General features: G+C 45.2%; 1 protein-coding gene across 7 annotated transcripts in view; it reads right to left on the bottom strand.

Annotated features, from left to right (window-relative positions):
- Positions 1-21,977, bottom strand: part of LOC144770234 (syncytin-1-like) — a 328,703-nt gene that overhangs the window by 295,346 nt on the left and 11,380 nt on the right. For 2 of the 7 annotated variants that reach the window (XM_078654575.1, XM_078654576.1), the window contains exon 2: positions 18,235-21,268. The exons of the other annotated variants lie outside the window; for them this stretch is intronic. In XM_078654575.1, coding sequence (XP_078510701.1) covers positions 19,017-20,528 — 1,512 coding nt within the window. In that variant the 5' untranslated portion in view covers positions 20,529-21,268 and the 3' untranslated portion in view covers positions 18,235-19,016. Of the gene's footprint in view, positions 1-18,234; positions 21,269-21,977 lie in introns of those variants that run through there. 7 annotated transcript variants of the gene reach the window in all.

Genomic DNA, 21,977 nt, shown 5'->3' with positions numbered 1-21,977 from the left:
GGGTTGCTTTTGGCAAGCCCTCGGCAAGAAGAGGATACATACCCTTAATAAGGGCATTCCTCTGTCTGTCGGACTGTTCTGCTTTAACTCGTTCACCTACTTCGATTAATTCCTTTTCCTGGGCTTTTCCTGCGGATTCCCTACTTAATTCTGTTTTTCTGAATTCCTTTTCGGTTCTTTTATGAGATTCTTTACGCCATAACTCGATGGCATCTTTCTGGGACTGTCTGGCTTTCTTTTTCCATAATGCTTCTTCTACTCGCATGATGCACTCGGCATCCCATGTACCTGATACGGGCCATCTATATTTCTCTTCTAATTCCTTGGTATAGTCCACCCATAAGTCTAGATATAATATGGCACCTAAGCCATGCTTATGATACATAAAATGTCCGGGACTGTCCCTAGGTGGGACAGGAACTGCTTCCTCGAGTAACCCTTTTCTGGTCTTTAACTGACGTAACTTAGAAAACAGAGGCATTCTAGACTTGAATCCGAACACAATACAATACACGATAAACACAATAATGAATAGAAAAACAAATCACTCATACCACGACATTGAAAACACATTGAATAACATTAGAATAACAGTTCGGACAGAATATTACCTGATATACTGGGAACAGAACACATGAATTTCTCGAGAACGAAACTTACTAGAATTACTAGATGCACTGCTAAAACAGTACGAAACATACCGGTCCCATAAAGAGACACGTCAGGACCCGTATCCACCTAGGTGAACACTTCGGACTGGATCTGTGTACCCAAACCCACTGGACCAGAGACAAATTAATTGACCCTGTCTAGATACTACCCCAGCAACGGTACTCACCGGGCAGCAAGAACGGAAAGCCTCGGACTGGACTGGACTGCTACGACGTCGGACTACGAACTTCGGACTTCAGTTACAGGTGGGCCTCCGGATACCTCGGACCTTGTACTCTCGGCTTGGGCTCTGGTCGGGACTCGCCGCGTTCCTCACCGCCTCGTCTGGATGCTGGACCGCAACCTCCGTCTCCTCCGTGGGCCTGAGGGATACTTGAAGCAGAAATATCTGCACGTGCACGGTATGGTTCCGTCACGGCTGCAGGGGGTCAGGGGGCCTGCGTGGCGTCGCCGGCGCGTGGGGAAAGGGCAAGTCCCTATTCGGGCGCCATTATGTGGTAAATAAATAATTAATTACCGGTACTATTTTTGAATAAAACAGATAGCTCAATAAATAAGAGACAGGATTCGAGGTATCTGAGTCTAACAGGCTTTAATCATGCATAAGGGGAGGGACAGGAACGGGATAGCCTGCACGGAAATAGAATGGATGGCAGCTGCAATGCCTCATCGACAGTGCAGCATATATATAGTATAATACATTACATTACATTGCATACAGTAGGCGTAGCAGTAGGCGTAACTCGTAGCAGTCGCGAAAGATAAGAACAAAATGGGTGTAACAAGAAGGCGTGTACAGGGCGTATACATAGACATGTGATGAAGACGTCACAGAAGTGTCATAAATGGGGCGGAAACATGGAGGGGGCTACCTGAGTAGCTGGGACCTTTAACCTAGTGGTGCGCGCAAACGGGCAATGACGTATTACCAGGGAGAACTGGGGCTATGACTTCTGCGCTAGAAGAGGAGACTAAAGTCTGCGGTGTCAGGACGACATGTACCTATAGCATATCTGGTATCTGGTGTTTGGAGTACATGTTGATAGAATCCAAAAGTTATCAGGGCAAAGGCTACTTGACACTAAGACTGGTGCATGCATTATTCTACATGTATTGCGTGTGCGAGGAATATTCTATGAATATTAATACAGTATTTCTCTTACATGGAGACAGAAAGGCTAGACCCTGGCTGAAACTATTGATGCGATTCAGTAGCTTAGGAATGCAGAGAAGGAGGGCTGAACTGATAACTAGAAGCATAACATACTCTTGGCAGACAGGCAGGCAGAGCCAGGCCGGGCCGGGCACTGTGCGGCAGGAAGTAAGCGAAGGGTCAGGGATGCAGGTGGGGGCTGCATCGCTCCTCGGAGTGGATTCAGGAGACTGGAGCTTGAATCTGGTGTCCGGGCCCTTTTGAGGCCTAGGAACGGGGACAATGCGGTGAATTAACGTGCACACTGTGAAACATGGCAACATAGGCCTAATACTCGTTGCTTTCACGAGAACTGGAAACTGGCATACTAGAGTTGGACACAACTATAATTGCGTCTTTAATCGATCATAGGGGGATATATGCATATCGATCATGCACATATAACATAGAGTGGGGAACACGTAGGCACATACAACATGGCAAAATTTACTTTTCCACATTCCCTCCTTGTGCCCTACGTTTCCATCAGGAAACATCAATATTCATGATACCATCTATCTGTTCATATAGCATCATTTGTTCGTCTCGAATTGTCTTGGAACGGGATTTAGGACTAGGAATACAAGAGGTAGCACACATGCCGCAAATCGCAGGGCCACATTGTAAACAGAGGCAGCAACTGAATATAATCATTACTGCTATACCTAGGAATGACAATACTTTCCATCCCCAGACAGATATGATACTCCAGAGCCAACCGGACCATGTCCAGGTGCCTGGATTCTGGTGTAACTGATGGGCAATTTTATGAAGTCTGGTTATAGCTGAATAAACAGACGGCGCGTTATTTGGAATGAAAATGCAGCAACTAGATCCGATGACTCTACAAGCTCCTCCTCTATCGGCCAGTATGACGTCAAGAACGAGACGATTTTGGAGCACGACAAATCTCATAGCAGATTGCTCTTCGGTTAAGTTACCTAGAGCGGAAGTAGTCTCATTCACTACTGCTTCAAGGGTTCTGGTTAACCTACGTATTAACTTACTATTCTGGACAGGACCTATAAAGAAAAAGAAACCTTTGTTGAAGTCTTGATATTGTTCTAGAGTAGTTTCAGTTTGATCGACAATTGGGGACTCAGTCTCCCTTCTATGTCTAACGTGTACTAGATGTGTGTTTCTGTGATAATCAGATGGGGCTAGAAAAACTGGTGGCAGTAGGAAGGCAATGTAACATGTTCCATCCCAATCGAGGGGCAGACGGACATATGCGGTATGACCACAAACAAAATAAGAATGACGTGAGGCTTTGAAAATAGATTTCCCACTGTCACTATACTCGACCACAGTAGTACAATCACTATGTCCTACATGTGCGGAACCATTCTTTCTGACACATAATTCGCCTTTGACTGGTAGTACTGAAATAGCAGGCAAATCTGGAGTAGTATCGGACTGAACATTCAAGACTATGAAATTCGAGGAATAATTACCTAAATCATATACTTCATTTTCTAGATCTAACCCTGTTCTATGGGTAAGACCTTGCTTGTCTGGGAAACATGTTTGATTCAGAAGGGACATATCAGTTGAGGATGACGTTAACATGGACCATGCTCCACACGAACCATTATGTGAAAATGGATAAGGAAAGAGTGGCAGAACTCCCTTCGGTGTCTGGAAAGGGGGGAGTCGACCACACACCCAACAATTAGTGGCATTGCTGGTCTGGTGTGAATAGTGCAACATTCGGATAAAAGTATTGTTACGCATAGCAAGACGATAGGACAACTCGTGAGGAGGCAGATCACTAAATGTGTGCTCTACTGTAACATTAGAAAACATATGTACATGTGAAATAGGAAAACATAAATGTAACGCATAACTTATGCATGTAACCATAAGACTTAAGAACAATAAAAAGAATAGAACGATAATACATCTTTTAGAGTTTTGGCTAACTCTCTCACTGTGTGGGTCTGTCTCATACATGTCAGGAACCTGTCTAACCGTTTCACCCGAGAGGGACTTAGACAATTAAACTGGCTGACTTACTTTACTAGACCGGAGTTTTGCTTTATACTCCTGCTGCGGAGTTTTCTCTAACAGGGGAAGTTCGGATTCAGAGTCTGTCTTTCGGCAGTCCTTAAGAATAGGGCAGTCTTTGATAAATGTCTTTTGTCGCAATCCATGGAATTTCTTGATATGGCTGGTATGCACCCAGCCTTTACGTCCCTCGAGCTTGACGGCGGTCCTTGTTGTTAATAACACCAGCTGGGGCTCCTTCCAACGGGGCTCCAACGGACTTGAACGATCAAAATTGCGCACCAGGACGAGATCCCCCGGAACGACTTCATGCGGTTTCACCTCAGTGTTGTCTGGAAATGCAGCGGCAACCTGTGAACGACAAGATTGTAGTGCAGACATCAAGGAGGCAAGGTAATCTGTCAACATATTACTGTCAATATCGGTAATGCTACGGGGTCTAGGTGTACCCCACATGTTAGGGGGGCGGCCGAATACGACCTCGTACGGGGACAGACCTGATCTGGAATGTGCAACCATTCTCATATAAAAAAGAGCAACTGGCAAGGCTACTAACCAATCTACACCTTTTTCTGCACATACTTTGGCAATGCGGATTTTCAGAGTCTGGTTATGTCTCTCTACGAGACCGGCTGCTTCAGGATGGCGTACACAATGGAACTTCCACTGGTACCCTAACAGAAGGGAAACTTGTTTCATGAGCTCGGATGAGAATGGCTGGCCGTTATCTGAATACACGACCCTAGGTAGTCCATAGCGGGGAAAGAACTCACGAACCAACTGCCTGGCAGTGGTCGCAGCTGTGTAATCTGGAACTGGATATGCTTCTGTCCATCTGGACAAAGCGCATACAACTACGAGGACATACTTGAAACCTCGACATCGCTCCATCTGAATGTAATCCATCTGGAGGACTTCAAAAGGGTGGTCAGGAGGTTGGAATCCACCTTGTTCCACCGGGACACTTTTACCTGGATTGAACTGACAACATATCATACAGGTACGGGCTTTCTGCTTGGCTGCTGCTCGTAAATGCTTGTTGAACCAAAGGTTCTGGATACTGTCTAACATGGCTTTTTCTCCTAAATGTGCTGGACTATGTGCGGTGTTAATAATGATTTGAACCATAGAGTCGGGGAGAAACCATGTGGCTTTTCCCTTCGTCAACCGTCCTTGATCTGTCTGGACCCCTCCTTGTTCGGACCATTTCTTGATTTCATCGGGAGTAGCATGTAACTGTATGTCTATGACATCCTGTGTAGGGTCCTTAACTGTCATACAAGTAGTCTGTTCTGGAATGTGTGTCAGTGCCGTGTTAACTGGAATGTCTGGAGTCTGAGCTGTGAGCTTGGCTGTTCGATCTGCTAGATCGTTACCTTGGGAAATAATATCAGTGATTTTCGTATGTGCCTTGCACTTCATGATAGCAATAGCTGTCGGTAAATGTATTGCATCTAACAGGGCTTGAATGAGGAAACCATGCTGAATTTTGGTTCCATGAGAAGTCATGAAACCTCTCTCCTGCCAGAGCACTCCAAAGTCGTGTACGACTCCGAATGCATAACGTGAGTCTGTGTATATGTTTACTTTCAGGTTCTTAGCTCGTATGCAGGCTTGGGTCAGAGCGACTAGCTCTGCTGCTTGAGCAGACAGGGTGTCAATACGATGTGTTTCTATAACTTCGGTTTCAGTAGTCACTGCATACGCGGCTACTAGTTCTCCTGTACTTGTTCTCATACATGAACCATCCACATAAAGTGTCAGGTCGGGATCAGGTAATGCAATATCTGTCAGATCTTGTCTTGGCTTTGTCATGGTGTTAACAACTTCCACACAGTCATGTGTGGCAGAAGTTGAAGTAACTGACGGTAACAGTGTAGCTGGATTTAAAATGTTGCAGCGTCTGATTTCTATGTGTGGCTGGAACAGTGTCAGTTCATAACCTGTTAAACGTGCAATCGTCAAGTGCTGAGTCTGTGTTCGGTTTAAAAGAACTTCCACGGAGTGTGGAACTTGTACTGTCAGGGAGTGTCCTAACACTATGGAATCACTCTGTCTGATAGCTAGTGCTGTGGCTGCAACTGACTTGAGGCACGCAGGCAAAGCCTGGGCCACTGGATCTAATGTGCTAGAAAAATAAGCACAAGGCTTGTACTGTCCTGCTTGATCTTGTGTGAGTACAGATAATGCAGTACCTTCGCGTTCTGTGACAAAAAGTGTAAAAGGCTTACTGTAGTTCGGTGTTGCTAGAACAGGAGCTTGGCATAAGGCTTTCTTTAACTCATTGAAAACAAGTGTATGTTCCTGGGTCCAAGGGAGGACAGTCGATGCGGCTGCCTCCTGTGTCGTTAACTGTATCAGTGGCTTGGCTAGAAATGCATACTGAGAAATCCATTGTCTGCAGTAAGAAGTGAGGCCGATAAAAGCTCGTACCTCCTTCTGAGTCTTGGGCTGTGGAAGATGTGCTATTAACTGGATACGGTCAGGTGTCAACTGCCTACCCCTCTTGGACAGTAAGTGTCCCAAGTAGACCACTTGCTGGACACAGAATTGTAATTTGGAAGGGGACACCTTGTGCCCCATCTCGGCCAGAAAATACAGGACTGTAAGTGACGCACGCTCGCAGTCACGTTCAGAACGGGCTGTGATCAGTAGATCATCGACATACTGGAGCAGGGCAGTGTCAGTTGGCATGTGAATGTTGTCTAGTTGTCTCTTAAGTGCTTGACTGTAAATGCTAGGACTTTCTGTGAAACCTTGAGGAGCTCGTGTGAATTTATAGCTTCTTCCATTTAAACAGAATCCGAAAAGGAACTGGCTGTCTGGATGAATGGGGACACTGAAGAATGCGTTCTTAAGATCAATAACTGTAAAGAACGTGGCTTCAGAATCAATGGCTGTCAGTAGGGAAGAAATATCTGGGACTACTGGGTACTGTGGTATAATACATTTATTAAGTTCTCGAAGGTCAATCACTAATCGATAAACTGGAGGTGCATTTGGGTCAGTACGTTTCAGGACTGGAATGATAGGAGAATTACATACATTGGAGTCAGTTTCTACAACCACTCCTTGAACAATAAGCTCGTCAATAATTTTGGATAAGGCCGCTACAGCCTCAGGTGGCAATTTGTACTGTCTGATTCGTGGTAAAACAACACCTTGCTTCAGAGTCACACGATGGGGTGTGATATGCATACAACCTACATCAGTTGGACCTTGCGCCCATAAATGCTGTGGTATATTCAATAATCTTGGATCAAAATCACGTAATACATAATGACCTTTAAAATCTCGGAGGAACAGGCGGACCCCTTCTGGGGAGCAGCATATGACTGCTCCTAATTCTTTTAACGTCTTAATGCCGAACAAATTTTCTGGACAAGACTTTGTTAGTAACAAATCTGTAGTTCGGGACAATGGACCAACTTCTAGAGTAACTGGTTTCGATATTTCATTAACAATAGGCTTTCCTGAAAATCCAAGGGAAACATTTCTAGAGCCTGAGAGTGGAGCCCCTGGAACCTCGTCATGACTGATGGTAGTCCTACTTGCCCCTGTATCAATCAGAAACCTTCTGTCTTTCCCCAATACCTGACTGTGCACATAGGGACCCTCTTGATCTACAGGAATCTCGATGAGAGGCAAGCCTACCTCCCTCTCTAGGCTGTTTCATGAATATGGCTGGTAATCTGGATACTCTGATTGTGCATACTGGTACATCTGCTGTGTAACATGCTGTGTTGCAGCTATAGGCTGCGGTACTGTAACTGTCTGTTGTGCATTCTGTGGTGGCTGGAAAGTCTGTGAAACTTGTTCTTGTCTAGGCGGACGTGGTCTTTCTTTAGTTTTACCAGTAGCTATGTTATGTTTCAGAACTGCACATTCGTTTATAAAATGACCTGGCTGTTTACAATAATTGCATGTCCCTTTAACGGGAACTGCAGGATGACTGGCTTGATTCGGACCCCTCTTCTGACTGTCCTGTGGAACAGACTGTGCAACTAGTACTTTCATTTTCGTGTCTTTCATACGTCTCCTTTCGTGTTCCTGCTCTTCCCTGATTCTGTTCTGGTGATACTGGAGCATTTGAAGCATCTGTGACGGAGTATTAGCTTGCCAGGTGCTTTCGACTTTCAATACTCGATTTTTAACTTGTGGGCTTGAATTCTCGACTAGTTTGGTAACAAAAAGATGAGGGTACGATTCACTACTTGTTTTCAGACCACTATTAATAATAAAACATTTTTCAAATCTAGAATAGAAATCACTAGTATCTTCATCTTGTTTCTGTTTACAGGCTGAGATGGCATCCCAATCTTCCTTTTTCGTGGCTAGTAATCTTGGCAAAACTTGTATTAATAACTCGGGCAATTATTTAGCTTTATCCCCAAGACCGGTACCTGGTACTCGTGAATTATCTTCAGCTTCTAGAGCTGTCCAATCTATCTTTTTCTCTCCCACCTCCCATTCTTTTTCTTTTAGTTTTTCATATATGCCCGCAGGCAACAGGACCTTTAACATTTTAATGATATCAGGGTACGTGTATTCTCCCATACGGAGCATGTCCTTTAATTCACGGTGGAACCCTGCTGGATCTTTATCGTGACAGGGTATTAATTTCTTCATTTCTAAGAGTTCCATCTTTGTGATAGGGGTGTAAACAAATACTCGTTCTAGCCCACCACCCTCTTTCTTGACTGGATGTACTTCTCGTAACGGATTCTGTCTGTCTATGTAGAATGATTTACTTTCTGGAGGTGAGACGTGAACAAAATGTGGATTCAGAAACGTTCGGTATTTGTGGCGCTGTTCTAAAATGACGCTAATTAAATCGGTACCTAGACCTTTCCATCTGTATTGGAGTAACTCGTTCAATACATCATGTAGAGGACCTGGATCAGAATGTTGATCCTCATACAGTGTAATGAGATGCTGGATCATATACATGCCCACCAGTCGTTGCTCGGCTGGGGGCAGTTTCAGAAACATTTGTGCCACTATTTCGTCTGGAAAAGTGGTAGAATCAGTAGTCCACCGGACTGCTGATCGGGCTGGTTCTTGTTCATGCATTGTACTAAGCTCGCTATAACCTATTCGCGATTTCAGAATATGATCGGTAGCTTGGAATACTTGTTCAAGAGAACACTGTTCTTGTGCTGGAGGAGGAACTGCTTTCTTGTAATCTGGACGTGAATGTCTGTCGGAAAGTCTAGTTCTACCTACATACGCTATTCTGGAGGGATTCTCGTCGTCTACCTCTTCAGTAGAAGAGTCGTCTTCTTTCTCGGTTGCTTGTTTTGCTTCTCGTTTCTCGTGTATCTTTATAATTTCCCTACGAATTTTCTTGTACATACTCTCTATACAATTTTGTGTCTTGTGTCTTCCCTCGGCTATATTGTCACTCCACCTGGTCAGGACTTTCATTTCTTCTTGATCTTTTTCTGGACAATCCTGCTCTCGTATTAAACAGTTAATCAAAAACTTTAAAAGCATGAGCTGAGTCTCGACTTTTCTTTGAACCATGGCTTCGTGAATACTTTCTGGATTCACTCCGGTACGGATAAAACGATATATTCTGTCTAGATGTTCTCTCATATCGGGCAGGGTGTCCAAATAGTCGGTCACCCGTCTTAAGCGTAATGAATATATGACCATGTTACCATCGCCTGGAACTGGATCATAACGACATTCGGTAAGTGCTCGCTTGATATCGACGTATGTATTCACTTTTGGCGTACGCTGTAACGCTAGTTCATGTAGCGTCAGACGTCTGGGTTGAGGCGGGGTACGAGGAGAATCTCCCCCCGCGGCTCCTAAACTAGAGTCGTCGGTATATACTGTACGTGCTGGTAAAGTGACTGGTAAAGCGGGTACATGTACTGTGGACTGGGCCGGGGGTGCTGTAACAGGTGCTGTAACATTAACGGGACCCACGGGACCAGTGGCTGGAGGAGCAGGAATTACATTATTAACGGGAGCAGGCAGAATAGGATTTGTATATTCTGGGACGGTATCGTCCAAATAGGACGAGAGAAAAATATCAGCTGCGGTCGGTTTGTGACGTAGCTTAATCGGGACCAATGGCGGCGGAAAATTACAGGGTGCTTCCGGGGTTGCTTTTGGCAAGCCCTCGGCAAGAAGAGGATACATACCCTTAATAAGGGCATTCCTCTGTCTGTCGGACTGTTCTGCTTTAACTCGTTCACCTACTTCGATTAATTCCTTTTCCTGGGCTTTTCCTGCGGATTCCCTACTTAATTCTGTTTTTCTGAATTCCTTTTCGGTTCTTTTATGAGATTCTTTACGCCATAACTCGATGGCATCTTTCTGGGACTGTCTGGCTTTCTTTTTCCATAATGCTTCTTCTACTCGCATGATGCACTCGGCATCCCATGTACCTGATACGGGCCATCTATATTTCTCTTCTAATTCCTTGGTATAGTCCACCCATAAGTCTAGATATAATATGGCACCTAAGCCATGCTTATGATACATAAAATGTCCGGGACTGTCCCTAGGTGGGACAGGAACTGCTTCCTCGAGTAACCCTTTTCTGGTCTTTAACTGACGTAACTTAGAAAACAGAGGCATTCTAGACTTGAATCCGAACACAATACAATACACGATAAACACAATAATGAATAGAAAAACAAATCACTCATACCACGACATTGAAAACACATTGAATAACATTAGAATAACAGTTCGGACAGAATATTACCTGATATACTGGGAACAGAACACATGAATTTCTCGAGAACGAAACTTACTAGAATTACTAGATGCACTGCTAAAACAGTACGAAACATACCGGTCCCATAAAGAGACACGTCAGGACCCGTATCCACCTAGGTGAACACTTCGGACTGGATCTGTGTACCCAAACCCACTGGACCAGAGACAAATTAATTGACCCTGTCTAGATACTACCCCAGCAACGGTACTCACCGGGCAGCAAGAACGGAAAGCCTCGGACTGGACTGGACTGCTACGACGTCGGACTACGAACTTCGGACTTCAGTTACAGGTGGGCCTCCGGATACCTCGGACCTTGTACTCTCGGCTTGGGCTCTGGTCGGGACTCGCCGCGTTCCTCACCGCCTCGTCTGGATGCTGGACCGCAACCTCCGTCTCCTCCGTGGGCCTGAGGGATACTTGAAGCAGAAATATCTGCACGTGCACGGTATGGTTCCGTCACGGCTGCAGAGGGTCAGGGGGCCTGCGTGGCGTCGCCGGCGCGTGGGGAAAGGGCAAGTCCCTATTCGGGCGCCATTATGTGGTAAATAAATAATTAATTACCGGTACTATTTTTGAATAAAACAGATAGCTCAATAAATAAGAGACAGGATTCGAGGTATCTGAGTCTAACAGGCTTTAATCATGCATAAGGGGAGGGACAGGAACGGGATAGCCTGCACGGAAATAGAATGGATGGCAGCTGCAATGCCTCATCGACAGTGCAGCATATATATAGTATAATACATTACATTACATTGCATACAGTAGGCGTAGCAGTAGGCGTAACTCGTAGCAGTCGCGAAAGATAAGAACAAAATGGGTGTAACAAGAAGGCGTGTACAGGGCGTATACATAGACATGTGATGAAGACGTCACAGAAGTGTCATAAATGGGGCGGAAACATGGAGGGGGCTACCTGAGTAGCTGGGCCCATTAACCTAGTGGTGCGCGCAAACGGGCAATGACGTGTTACCAGGGAGAACTGGGGCTATGACTTCTGCGCTAGAAGAGGAGACTAAAGTCTGCGGTGTCAGGACGACATGTACCTATAGCATATCTGGTATCTGGTGTTTGGAGTACATGTTGATAGAATCCAAAAGTTATCAGGGCAAAGGCTACTTGACACTAAGACTGGTGCATGCATTATTCTACATGTATTGCGTGTGCGAGGAATATTCTATGAATATTAATACAGTATTTCTCTTACATGTAGACAGAAAGGCTAGACCCTGGCTGAAACTATTGATGCGATTCAGTAGCTTAGGAATGCAGAGAAGGAGGGCTGAACTGATAACTAGAAGCATAACATACTCTTGGCAGACAGGCAGGCAGAGCCAGGCCGGGCCGGGCACTGTGCGGCAGGAAGTAAGCGAAGGGTCAGGGATGCAGGTGGGGGCTGCATCGCTCCTCGGAGTGGATTCAGGAGACTGGAGCTTGAATCTGGTGTCCGGGCCCTTTTGAGGCCTAGGAACGGGGACAATGCGGTGAATTAACGTGCACACTGTGAAACATGGCAACATAGGCCTAATACTCGTTGCTTTCACGAGAACTGGAAACTGGCATACTAGAGTTGGACACAACTATAATTGCGTCTTTAATCGATCATAGGGGGATATATGCATATCGATCATGCACATATAACATAGTGTGGGGAACACGTAGGCACATACAACATGGCAAAATTTACTTTTCCACATAACGACGGGGCGCCTCCAGACGATTCAGCAGGGTGAGATCGGGGAGTAAGTCCCGAGCTGCTGGGGTGGGTCCCCTGTGGGCAATCTCACTCACAGGCTACTCATGTACACTGGAAAAGCACCAACATTCACATTTTGCATGTAATTCACAAGGGTCCTCTGAGTGTTGAAGTTCGATTTTAGTTTGGGCTCTCACAACTTCAGCTGTCTCTGGTCTCAGGTTACTCCCGGAGGCAGGGGGCAGCCACGCAGTCAGGCCAGGCTCACAGCCCTTCGACGGAAGGACCTCTGCGTCTCCCCAAGCCGATCTACTATTGTCAGCCCCGGGGGGCGGGGAGTGCCTCTCTCCGCGTCTCCGCAGCGTCTCCCGCTGAGTCCGCTCGATCGGCTCGAGCTCCGTTCCCGGGGTAAGGGCCTCCAGGGGTTCCCTCTAGCCTGCTCGGATGCCGGACTCCGGCACTCCCTGGATAAGCACTCACCGGGTGCAGGGGTGCGGTGTGAGCGTCCGATTCCTCCGCCGCCGAATCCGCCTGCCTTCCGGCTCTGTTAGCTGGGGAGCCCCCCGGTCCAAGTCTCCGTATCCCGGGTTGGATCAGGGCTGGGCCATTAGTTTTCGCCCAGTCGCCATCTTGTCTCGGCAGCGCCGCTCCGTCCGTCTCCTCTCCCCTGCCGATTGCCGGTCGCCGTCTGGCAGGATACTCGGGTTTACCGCAGCAGAGGCACCAGTGCTAGTTCAGGCTAAAGTTTTGGGCTATGTGAGGAAGTCTGGGGCAGAAATAATCGTCGGATCTACGCAGCGGGCCGGGAGCCGAGCCGAGACACGTCTCACTCCTCCATGCCGCTGGCCACGCCCCCGAGAAGGGATCATTGTTGAGACAGAGGCAAGTGAGTAGTTAGCCCCTGTCGTCCTTGCTCGCAAGGCATCTAGAGAGGTGAGATTGTGTGTGGACCTCCAGGCCCTCAATCGGGCAGTTGTCTCAGACGGGTACCACCTTCCCAACATCACGGAGATGCTGGCTCAATTAAAAGATGCCCAAGTTTTCTCCACTCTAGATCTCAAGGCGGCCTACCATCAAGACAAGATTGACGCTGAGTCCATGAACTTGACGGCCTTTATAACCCCTTTCGGAAGTTACAAGTTCACTTGTCTTCCTTTTGGCTTAAACTCTGCCGCCTCTGTATTCCAAAGTCATGGAAGACGTGTTGAATGGTGTGGAGGGGGTAATGATCTACCAAAATGATGTTTTGGTGCATGGCTTGTCACAACTGGAATATGATGGAAGGCTTAGGACTGTTCTCTGGAGATTTAGTGCAAGAGGCTTAACCTTGCGCGAGAACAAATGCAGGTTTAATCTCTCGGAAATCAACTATTTGGGCCACAAATTAACTGAAGGAGGAGTTAGACCTAGAGACCGCCTTGTGAAAACCATTGAGGAACTCCCTGTCCCACAATTCAGAGATGATCTAGTCACCCTTTTGGAGCTGGCAGACTACTATAATAAATTTGTTCCCAGATTGCGGGTCGCACCTTTGCAATGAAGTCCCTCCTGAAAAAGGGTGTGAAGTTTTCCTGGTCTCCTCAGTGCCAATTAGAATTTGAGGACGTCAAGAAGGCCCTGAGTTCTGCTCCCTCTCTTCAGAGCTTCGACACCTTTTTGAGCTCGATTTTTATTACCAATACAAGTTCAAAGGGGTTAGGCGCTGTCCTTAAGCAAGAAAGAGGTGGTGAAGAAACAACCTTCATGTTTCTTTCACGAGCGCTCGTTGGCCCTGAAGTACAGTACTCTGTGATTGATAAAGAAGCACTGTTTATTTTCTGGGCCATCAAAAAATTAAAAACAATTCCTTTGGGGCAATTCTTTTGTTGTCAGTTCTGATCAGAAACTGTTAAAGGATGTGTTCTGCAAAAAGAGCCTAGATGCTGTCTCCTCTAGAATATGTAGGTGGGTGATTGCTCTGCAAGATTATGACTTCGCTGTCAATTACATACCCGGTGCAGAGAACAAAGTCGCTGACTGCCTCTCTCGCTTAGTCACCAAACAGAGTGTGGGTGTCCCAGTTGATCCCGAGGATACATAGGTAGATGATGACTACAAGGTGTGTGAAGTTGTAGAGGGAGTGATTTCAGAACTGGAGTGGAAGGATGCCATGAAGAATGACGTAGTCATGAATAAGGTGTGTAAGCTGGTAACTGAAGGTTGGACCAGCATCAGAACCTAGAGCGAAAGCGTGCGGATGTACTGGAATTTCTGAGATAAAATCTCTGTGAGTGGTGGCTAGCTTTGGAGAGGTGCTAGACGCATTCCTCCATCTCATGTCAGAATGAAAATTATCCACTTAGCCCATAAGGGACACAAAAGAATCTCTAAAACTAAAGAGAGGGTTTGTTTGCACTTATGGTGGCCAGGCATCGAAATCCTCGTGGAACGAATGATAAGGAACTGCACGGAGTGTAATGCCTGTGACAAGACTTACAAAAATAGAGTACAACCAATGGTTATACGTGAAGCACCCACAAGATGTTGGCAGCACATAGCCTGGGATCTTTTAGGACCTATCACCAGTAAGGCGGGCCGATCCTACGTCCTCGTGTTGGTGGACATTTAAAGTAACACAGAGTATAGAAACTAAGGACGTTACTTGATTATTTGAGGATATCTATTGCAGAGAAGGCCTACCTGAATCCCTATTGACTGACAATGGTGTCCAGTTTGTGTCAAAAAAAATTGAAGAATTTTTTTACAAAAAAAGGGATTAAGCACAAGCATTGTTCCCTCTACCATCCCGAATGTAAAAGAATGGTAGAGAGGTTCAACCGCGTGCTAAAGGAGTCAATTCAACTAGCTAAGGAACAAGACAAAGACTGGAGGTCTGGCATCTTTGAAAGAGTGGTCTACCGCTTGACACCCTACTTGACCACAGGGAAAATTCCTTTTGAATTATTTAGGGGTCACGCTCCCAACACTTATATACTCCAATCCTGGATGAGGGGGCATGTTGACATTGAAAATCACAGGGGCATTGATAATCACTTTGGGGCCCAGTGGAAATCAGTTCAGGATCTCAAGTTAGCCAAGAGAAAAGTGAACTTTGACACCAGACATGCTGTCTCTCACACAAAGGTTTGCGCAGGAGACCGTGTGAAAGTCCGTTATCCTCAGAGGTCTGCTGGTGCGAGGTTCTCTCTGCCTTTTAAAGTGATCAAACTGTTTCGTAATGCTGTGAAACTTGACGATGGGCGCATATGGAATTTGGGTAGGATTGCCCTCATGCGTTCTGATACGTCGTCCAAACTGGACGCCCCTAATGTTCCCTCTAAAGTTGTCCGTCCCTTACGCAAAAGCCCTCACATGTGCAAGGCTCCTGATGCTTTACGTGATTTTCTTCTAAACTGATTATTCTTTTGTATTCTGTTATTCCAATACGTTGAATGTTCTTGTTTTATGTTTTGGGGGAAGGTGTGTGGTAATTGCCTGACATGCTGTGTTACATCAGTCAGCTGGTTCCTAGCAGAACCTTTATGCACTCTAGAATATTTATATTTAAGACTCCATTGCTCTGTGTTCAGGAGTCAGTTATTACCAGACTGTCCTGTAGATTGGACATTGTTACACTTGAAGCTGACAATAAAGAAGAAATCCCCCACCTTCACTGTGCCTGACCTACTTCCTCACACAGGTTTAATTAACATAATACTTAGCACCCCTGGTATATAACTTCACTGGCTGTCATTTATTGACCACAAGTTGGGGACAAAAAAAGGAGACAGAGCAATGAAGGGAGGCAACAGGAACAGTGAGAGGGACAAACAAAGAAGAGGAGACTGGTGCACAAATACAAAAAGAATGACAAAAGAATGGGGAAGTGGGAGGGAAGGAAAAGATACAGGGATTAACCGAGACCTAGAGAAACAGTAAGATGAAGGAAGAGAAGAAGTAGAATTGAGAGGGAGATCATGAAGAGAGGGAAGGTAGAATGAGAATAGATGTCAAGATTTAAAAAATGGCAGGAGATAAAAGAAAGAAGGGACGGGTTACTCTGTACAAACATGACAGTTTTCCCATCTGTTGTATCCCATGTGCCATTGGATTTAATGCACTTTTAATAAGGGAGACGAAATATCTGTCACGTTTGTAACGAAGTAACCCACCCGCCGACCCCTAAATCAGACCTTAAGAGGCAAAGAGGTGGATGGTAACGAGAGGAGAAACTGTGCCTGGAGTTTCCTGGTCTCTAATAATAAGGAAAACATGGATTTGTCACTGCGGCACTGATGGAGCAAGGTGGCAAAACAAAATTTTGTGTGCCCCTTGTAAAATCAATGTTCCATAACGTTAACATTTACTAATGGTGTGTTGTGGTGAAATAATCAAGAATAGTATAAGATGCACACAAATGCACACGTGGGAATACTAATTTTGCCTGCATGAAGCAAAATAATTAACTAATTTGTGTTGTTATTGTGATATGAACTAATGCACAGCTTAAATATAAATAAACGCAGCATGAATGCGCTTATTATACATGTTACTGTGCCAGAAAGTCGTCGGATATGTAAGTATGAAACGCATTTATGTGGCTTACTTGCTAGGTAATAACTAATGGGGAAACATTAGTACGGTGGGAGGTAAACAGAAGGGCTTTAGTTCCATATTTAACATGAATTTGTGTTTGTTTCTATGATAGTTCCAAAAGTGGCCTCTGAGGCCTAGTGAAAACATGGCTGCTCTGGTAAACTGCGAGCAAGTGCCGTACTGCGCATGCGCACCCACAGCCTGCAAGTGAGAGTGAACTGCCTGTGCTCGGATGGGAAGTTCAAGGCTACTGTGCCCTGGAAGTCAGGATGGTTGCCAAAACATAGACATTTGAGTGTTCTGAACGTGGGAAAGAAACGTGAAGTTACAAGTCAAGGAAGTGACTAGGCCAAAGACTGTCCTAAACAATACCCTTTTATTAAATTGCTGATTCACCGTGAATATGATGTTGTAATGGTGAGGAGATGCTCACCCATCCCAAATTTGTCCAATCAGAATCCAAGTTGGTGATGTTAGATACTTTTTAGATAGATTAAGTTAGAAAATGAGTGTATAAAACCCCCTGATTTTGCTTAGAGAGGGTCACTCAATTGATTTCATCTTGAAGAGCTGTCGGATTGCAGATCGATTCCTGGATGTAAGATACTTTGATTTATTTCTTGTTTGCTTTGCAGGACTGAAGGATAAGATGAGGGCGTTAGTTAGGGATGATAGGAGAGAATGCATTTGGAACTATCTATTCTTTGCTAAACTTTCAACTGATTTATCGAATAAATGACTATTTTCCGAGCTCTAAATAAAATGATTATTCTGAATTAAAGTTCAAGATTTTTACTGAATAAAGAATTAATTAATGCCTTAATGTCAGACATATTAAAAGTTTGCTTTTAATAAAATTAGGAGAAATGGAATATTAAAGCTGGTCTTGTAATTTTTCCTACGCCTGATTTTCTTTCTAGCAGATTCATTGCCACTATGGTGGTGTGTCTGAATAAAATTCATTGTTTGTTAAAACCATGGTAAATTGCTTAAAACTATAGATGTAAACAAATGACTAGTTAAATAGGATTAGACACTGCGCCAATGTTACAGCATTACTCCTTGGTATTTCACCGATCCCTTAAGTCGAATTAAATGAGCAGAGAAAGTGTGCAGTGTTATAGGCCCCACTGGAGAATAAATGTATGTCTTGAGGTTTCAGGGAAATGGTGATGCTGTTTTAGAATTTATTTTTGGAGTTTCGCTGTAGCAGTACTTGAGGTACTGGGTTTTTAAGAACCGGTACAGAACCGGTAACCCAGCGGTGCCAGGGGATCAACACACCAGAGACCTCGGGTTCTCCTGAGTCAGACCGACAGAAACTTCAGAGTCTTTCAGGTGAAGTCAAAGATTTGTTTTATTGGCTGCAACCAAGGTGACAGGGTCCTAGAAGTACGATACAAGTATATTCAGGAGACTGCACACTTTCACAAAGTCAGGCTTCTCTTCTTATACCCAATATTCAGCCTTGAGCAATATATTCCTTGAATTCGTGGTATTTCATTTATGGTTACTGTTTACAAAAGAAAAGTAGAGTCATGATGACATGTACATATTTCACGTCGTGCTGCCCATAACAAATCATCCGGCAAGACCCAACATTTCATCAGATATCGCTGGACCCCTAATAAAAACGGTCACCTCCCCATCCTAAAGCAAGTGAAAAAGAAGGAGTGGAGAAAGATGTGAGCGAGATATGGCAGGTGTGCGCGCTCAAATGGTTTTATGGCTGGTTGGGCCTAGATGCTATCTTGCTCGGCCACTGGGAGGGAACTGACCTAACGAGCTCGGCCTGGGGCAATGGTTCTAACTTGTACTGGGGTCAGGGAGAAGTCGATTAAGGAGTATGTGTCCTTGTGGAATCAAATTCAACTGGATTAAGGCCTATGTAGAGGGCAACATGCAACTAAGGGCTTAGAAGGTAAATGACGATTTCGAGGTGAAATCGTCACTCGAATATGCCGAAAATACATGTACTTGATGTACTCGTCATTCTCGGTCTTTTGATACCAAATTCGTCCTATTTCGACGAAGTTTTTTATTCTCGAGTCCGGTACTATTATATGAATCCAGATTTTTCAGAACCACAGACCCTCCTTTTGCCCTTACATAGGCAATTAATCTATCCTCATGTTAATCTGAGTCCAGATCTATATTCCTAAAGTCATTGAGATGTTGCTGCAACATCATTCTAGTGCTGAGCTCATGTCTTGACACAGGCTTCCTTACACATGATGTAGCACAGAGGCCACATATTGCAGGAGCACACTGTATGCATAGACAGAACAGGAAAAGAATGGCTAAGACCATCCCAATGACCATCAGAATTTTCCATCCCCAGGCAGATATCAGTCCCCAGAACCATCCCATTAATGACCAATCTCCTTTATCCACATGGATAGATTCGGAAATTTTATGTAGTTTGGAGATGGCCCCGTATACTGTTGGAGCGTTATCTGGAATAAAAATGCAACAACTGGACTGGATCAATTTGCATACTCCACCTCGGTCCGCAAGTATTACATCCAAAGCGACCCGGTTCTGAAGGGTCATCAGTCGATCCGACTGGAGCTCAGCAGTCAGGTTACTAAGGGCACCAGCAGTTTCGATCACGGTGGACTCAACTACCCTCGTCAATTGCCTTATGTTTCGGCTGTTAATCATGGCTCCCCAGAACGGCAGAACACCCATTGCAAAGTCACCAAATTCTTGACCCGCAGTGTCTTCTTTACTCAAAACACCTCTAACTACCCTTGTCCGATGGTAATCCGCCGCTGCTGTGTAGGTGGGAGGTAACAGGAATGAAACAAAACATGAGCCCGAGAAGTCAGGGGGCAACCATGTATAGGCTCTATCATGGCAGATAAAATAAGTACCCTTAGCGGCTAAAAAGGCAGGGGAAGTCTGAGATCCAAAAACGTACGTTTCTGTACAGACACTCTTCCCTAGCTGAGCTCTGGGATTCTTACCAATGCCTTGCAGACACAGGTGACCTTGATGGGGTACGATCCAGATAGGGGACGGTCTCTTGGCTTGCTGTTTCTCACTTACTGTAGTGCCATATCCGGTCACATTCCAACCTACATATGTAAGTATCTCATCATCCGGGGTATCTTCGTAAGAAGTTACTTCCTTGATCATGTCGACTATACCCTTGACTAAGGCGCTAGTCTTGAGGTTGTCTTTTACCGAGCGTAGGGGTTGGATTTCTCGTGCATATATGAACATTGTCCTATATGCCCATACTGACCCATTGCGACTAAATGGTAGGACCAAATAGGGGATACCTCTATCCGTGGTGTGGGGCATGAGACCACACACCCAACAGTTGGTTGTGTTCATTACAAGTTGGTGTTGGTGTAATAGCTGAACGAAGGAGTTATTAATGAACTCTAATCTCCTATTTGATTCGTGGTCAGGCAAAGGGTGGAAAGAATGAGAGGAAACAGTAGGGGGAGGTATGGGTGATGTAGTAGGCGTGAATGTCACATGAAAAGAGAATAAAACATAGCTTATCAAAAAGACCATTACGCTAAATAGCATAAAAATACACATTATTATAAAAATTCTCTTCCTCATTGCTTTCAAAAGTCTCTGCTTAAAGTTCATTTGTTTGGCAGTTCTCTCCACATCAGGAAACTCCATCCTCTCTAAGGTGCTGCCCGCGGCGGTAGGTTGTTTCTGCTAAAGGATGCTTCCGTCAGTCTAGGGTGGCTCCCTTGGACCAACTGGAACCAGCGACCTATTGTCGTCAGCTGCACCCAAAAGTCTTTAATCAACCGCGACCCTAGCAGCGGAACCCGGATGGCGGTTCGAAAAAAAAAACAAAAATAAGCAAGTTACCTAGATGGGAGAATCTGCACTTTCAAAAATAGGATTTGGGGAAAAAAAACGTATTTTATTAGTCCACAGGTTTTTCTCTCGGTTCATAAAAATAAATCACTTTTACTTTAGTCTGTTTTTCTTGGTCGTAAATTATAGCGTCTTTTCCCGGGTACTGTCTGGTCCAGAAATAGTAGCTCAGGTTCCACAGAGTTCAATTGTTCTGATGGCGGCGTAGTTTCTGGAAAAATGTTCCCAGTCTTACAATCACGTTTAGCTTCTTCTACACGTTCATCAGTTGTGCGCTTTGAGTCAGTGCCTCCTTGTCGGACCCATTGGTCATGTGGCAGAGGGAAGGGTATCTTCTTACAATGGATCCCGTGGACCCAATTGGCTTTCCCCTCCACTTTAACAGTTGACCTTGTAGACAGGAGGACGAGGTGAGGCCCGGTCCATCTGGGCTGGTCGTTTCTTGTCCTTTGGAAGTTCTTGACAAGTACCCAGGAACCAGGGTCAATGGAGTGACCCGGTGTCTCAGAGACCGGAGGCAAGGTGTTGTGGACCTGTTGATATAAAACACGCAATTTAGTCGTCAATTCATACAAATAGTCAAGCAAAATGGGGTGTTGCAGCTCGCTAAACTTCGTGGGCCTAGGCACTCCCCATATGTTGGCTGGCCGACCAAAGATTATTTCATAGGGGCTGAGTTTCATTCGCGAATGCACAATCATTCTGGTGGATAGGAGTGCTAAGGGTAGAGTGTCAGGCCATTTAAGACCTGTGCTCGCTTGGATTTTGGCCAATTTAAGTTTAAGCGTGCCATTATAACATTCCACTAATCCAGCTGATTGGGGGTGATTTGCAGCGTGGAATTTTTGCCTAATGCCTAGCCCTTCACACACTCTTTTCATCACACAACCCACAAATTCACTTCCGTTGTCCGACCAGACCATTCTAGGCATTCCGAACCTGGGGAAGAACTCTTTCACAAGGGCTTTCGCTGTGGACAAGGCAGTATTGTCCCTTAGGGGATAGGCTTCTACCCATCTTGAGAAGGCACAAACAACCACGAGCACATATTTTAAGTTGTTGCACCTCTCCATGTGTATGAAATCTAGCTGCAAAACCTCGAACGGATACGTAGGAGGTGCAAAATGACCAGCTGGAGTTGGGGTTCCCCTACCAGGATTGTGCTTCAGACATACCATGCAATTCTTGACAACATTCTCTGCACACTTGGGAATCCCTGAATTCTTCCACACTGGGGCCAAC

Source organism: Lissotriton helveticus, chromosome 7, assembly GCF_964261635.1.
Source record: "Lissotriton helveticus chromosome 7, aLisHel1.1, whole genome shotgun sequence".
Classification (NCBI taxonomy): domain Eukaryota; kingdom Metazoa; phylum Chordata; class Amphibia; order Caudata; family Salamandridae; genus Lissotriton; species Lissotriton helveticus.
Note: the sequence above shows the minus strand (reverse complement) of the source record. Positions and strands in the feature narration are given on the sequence as shown.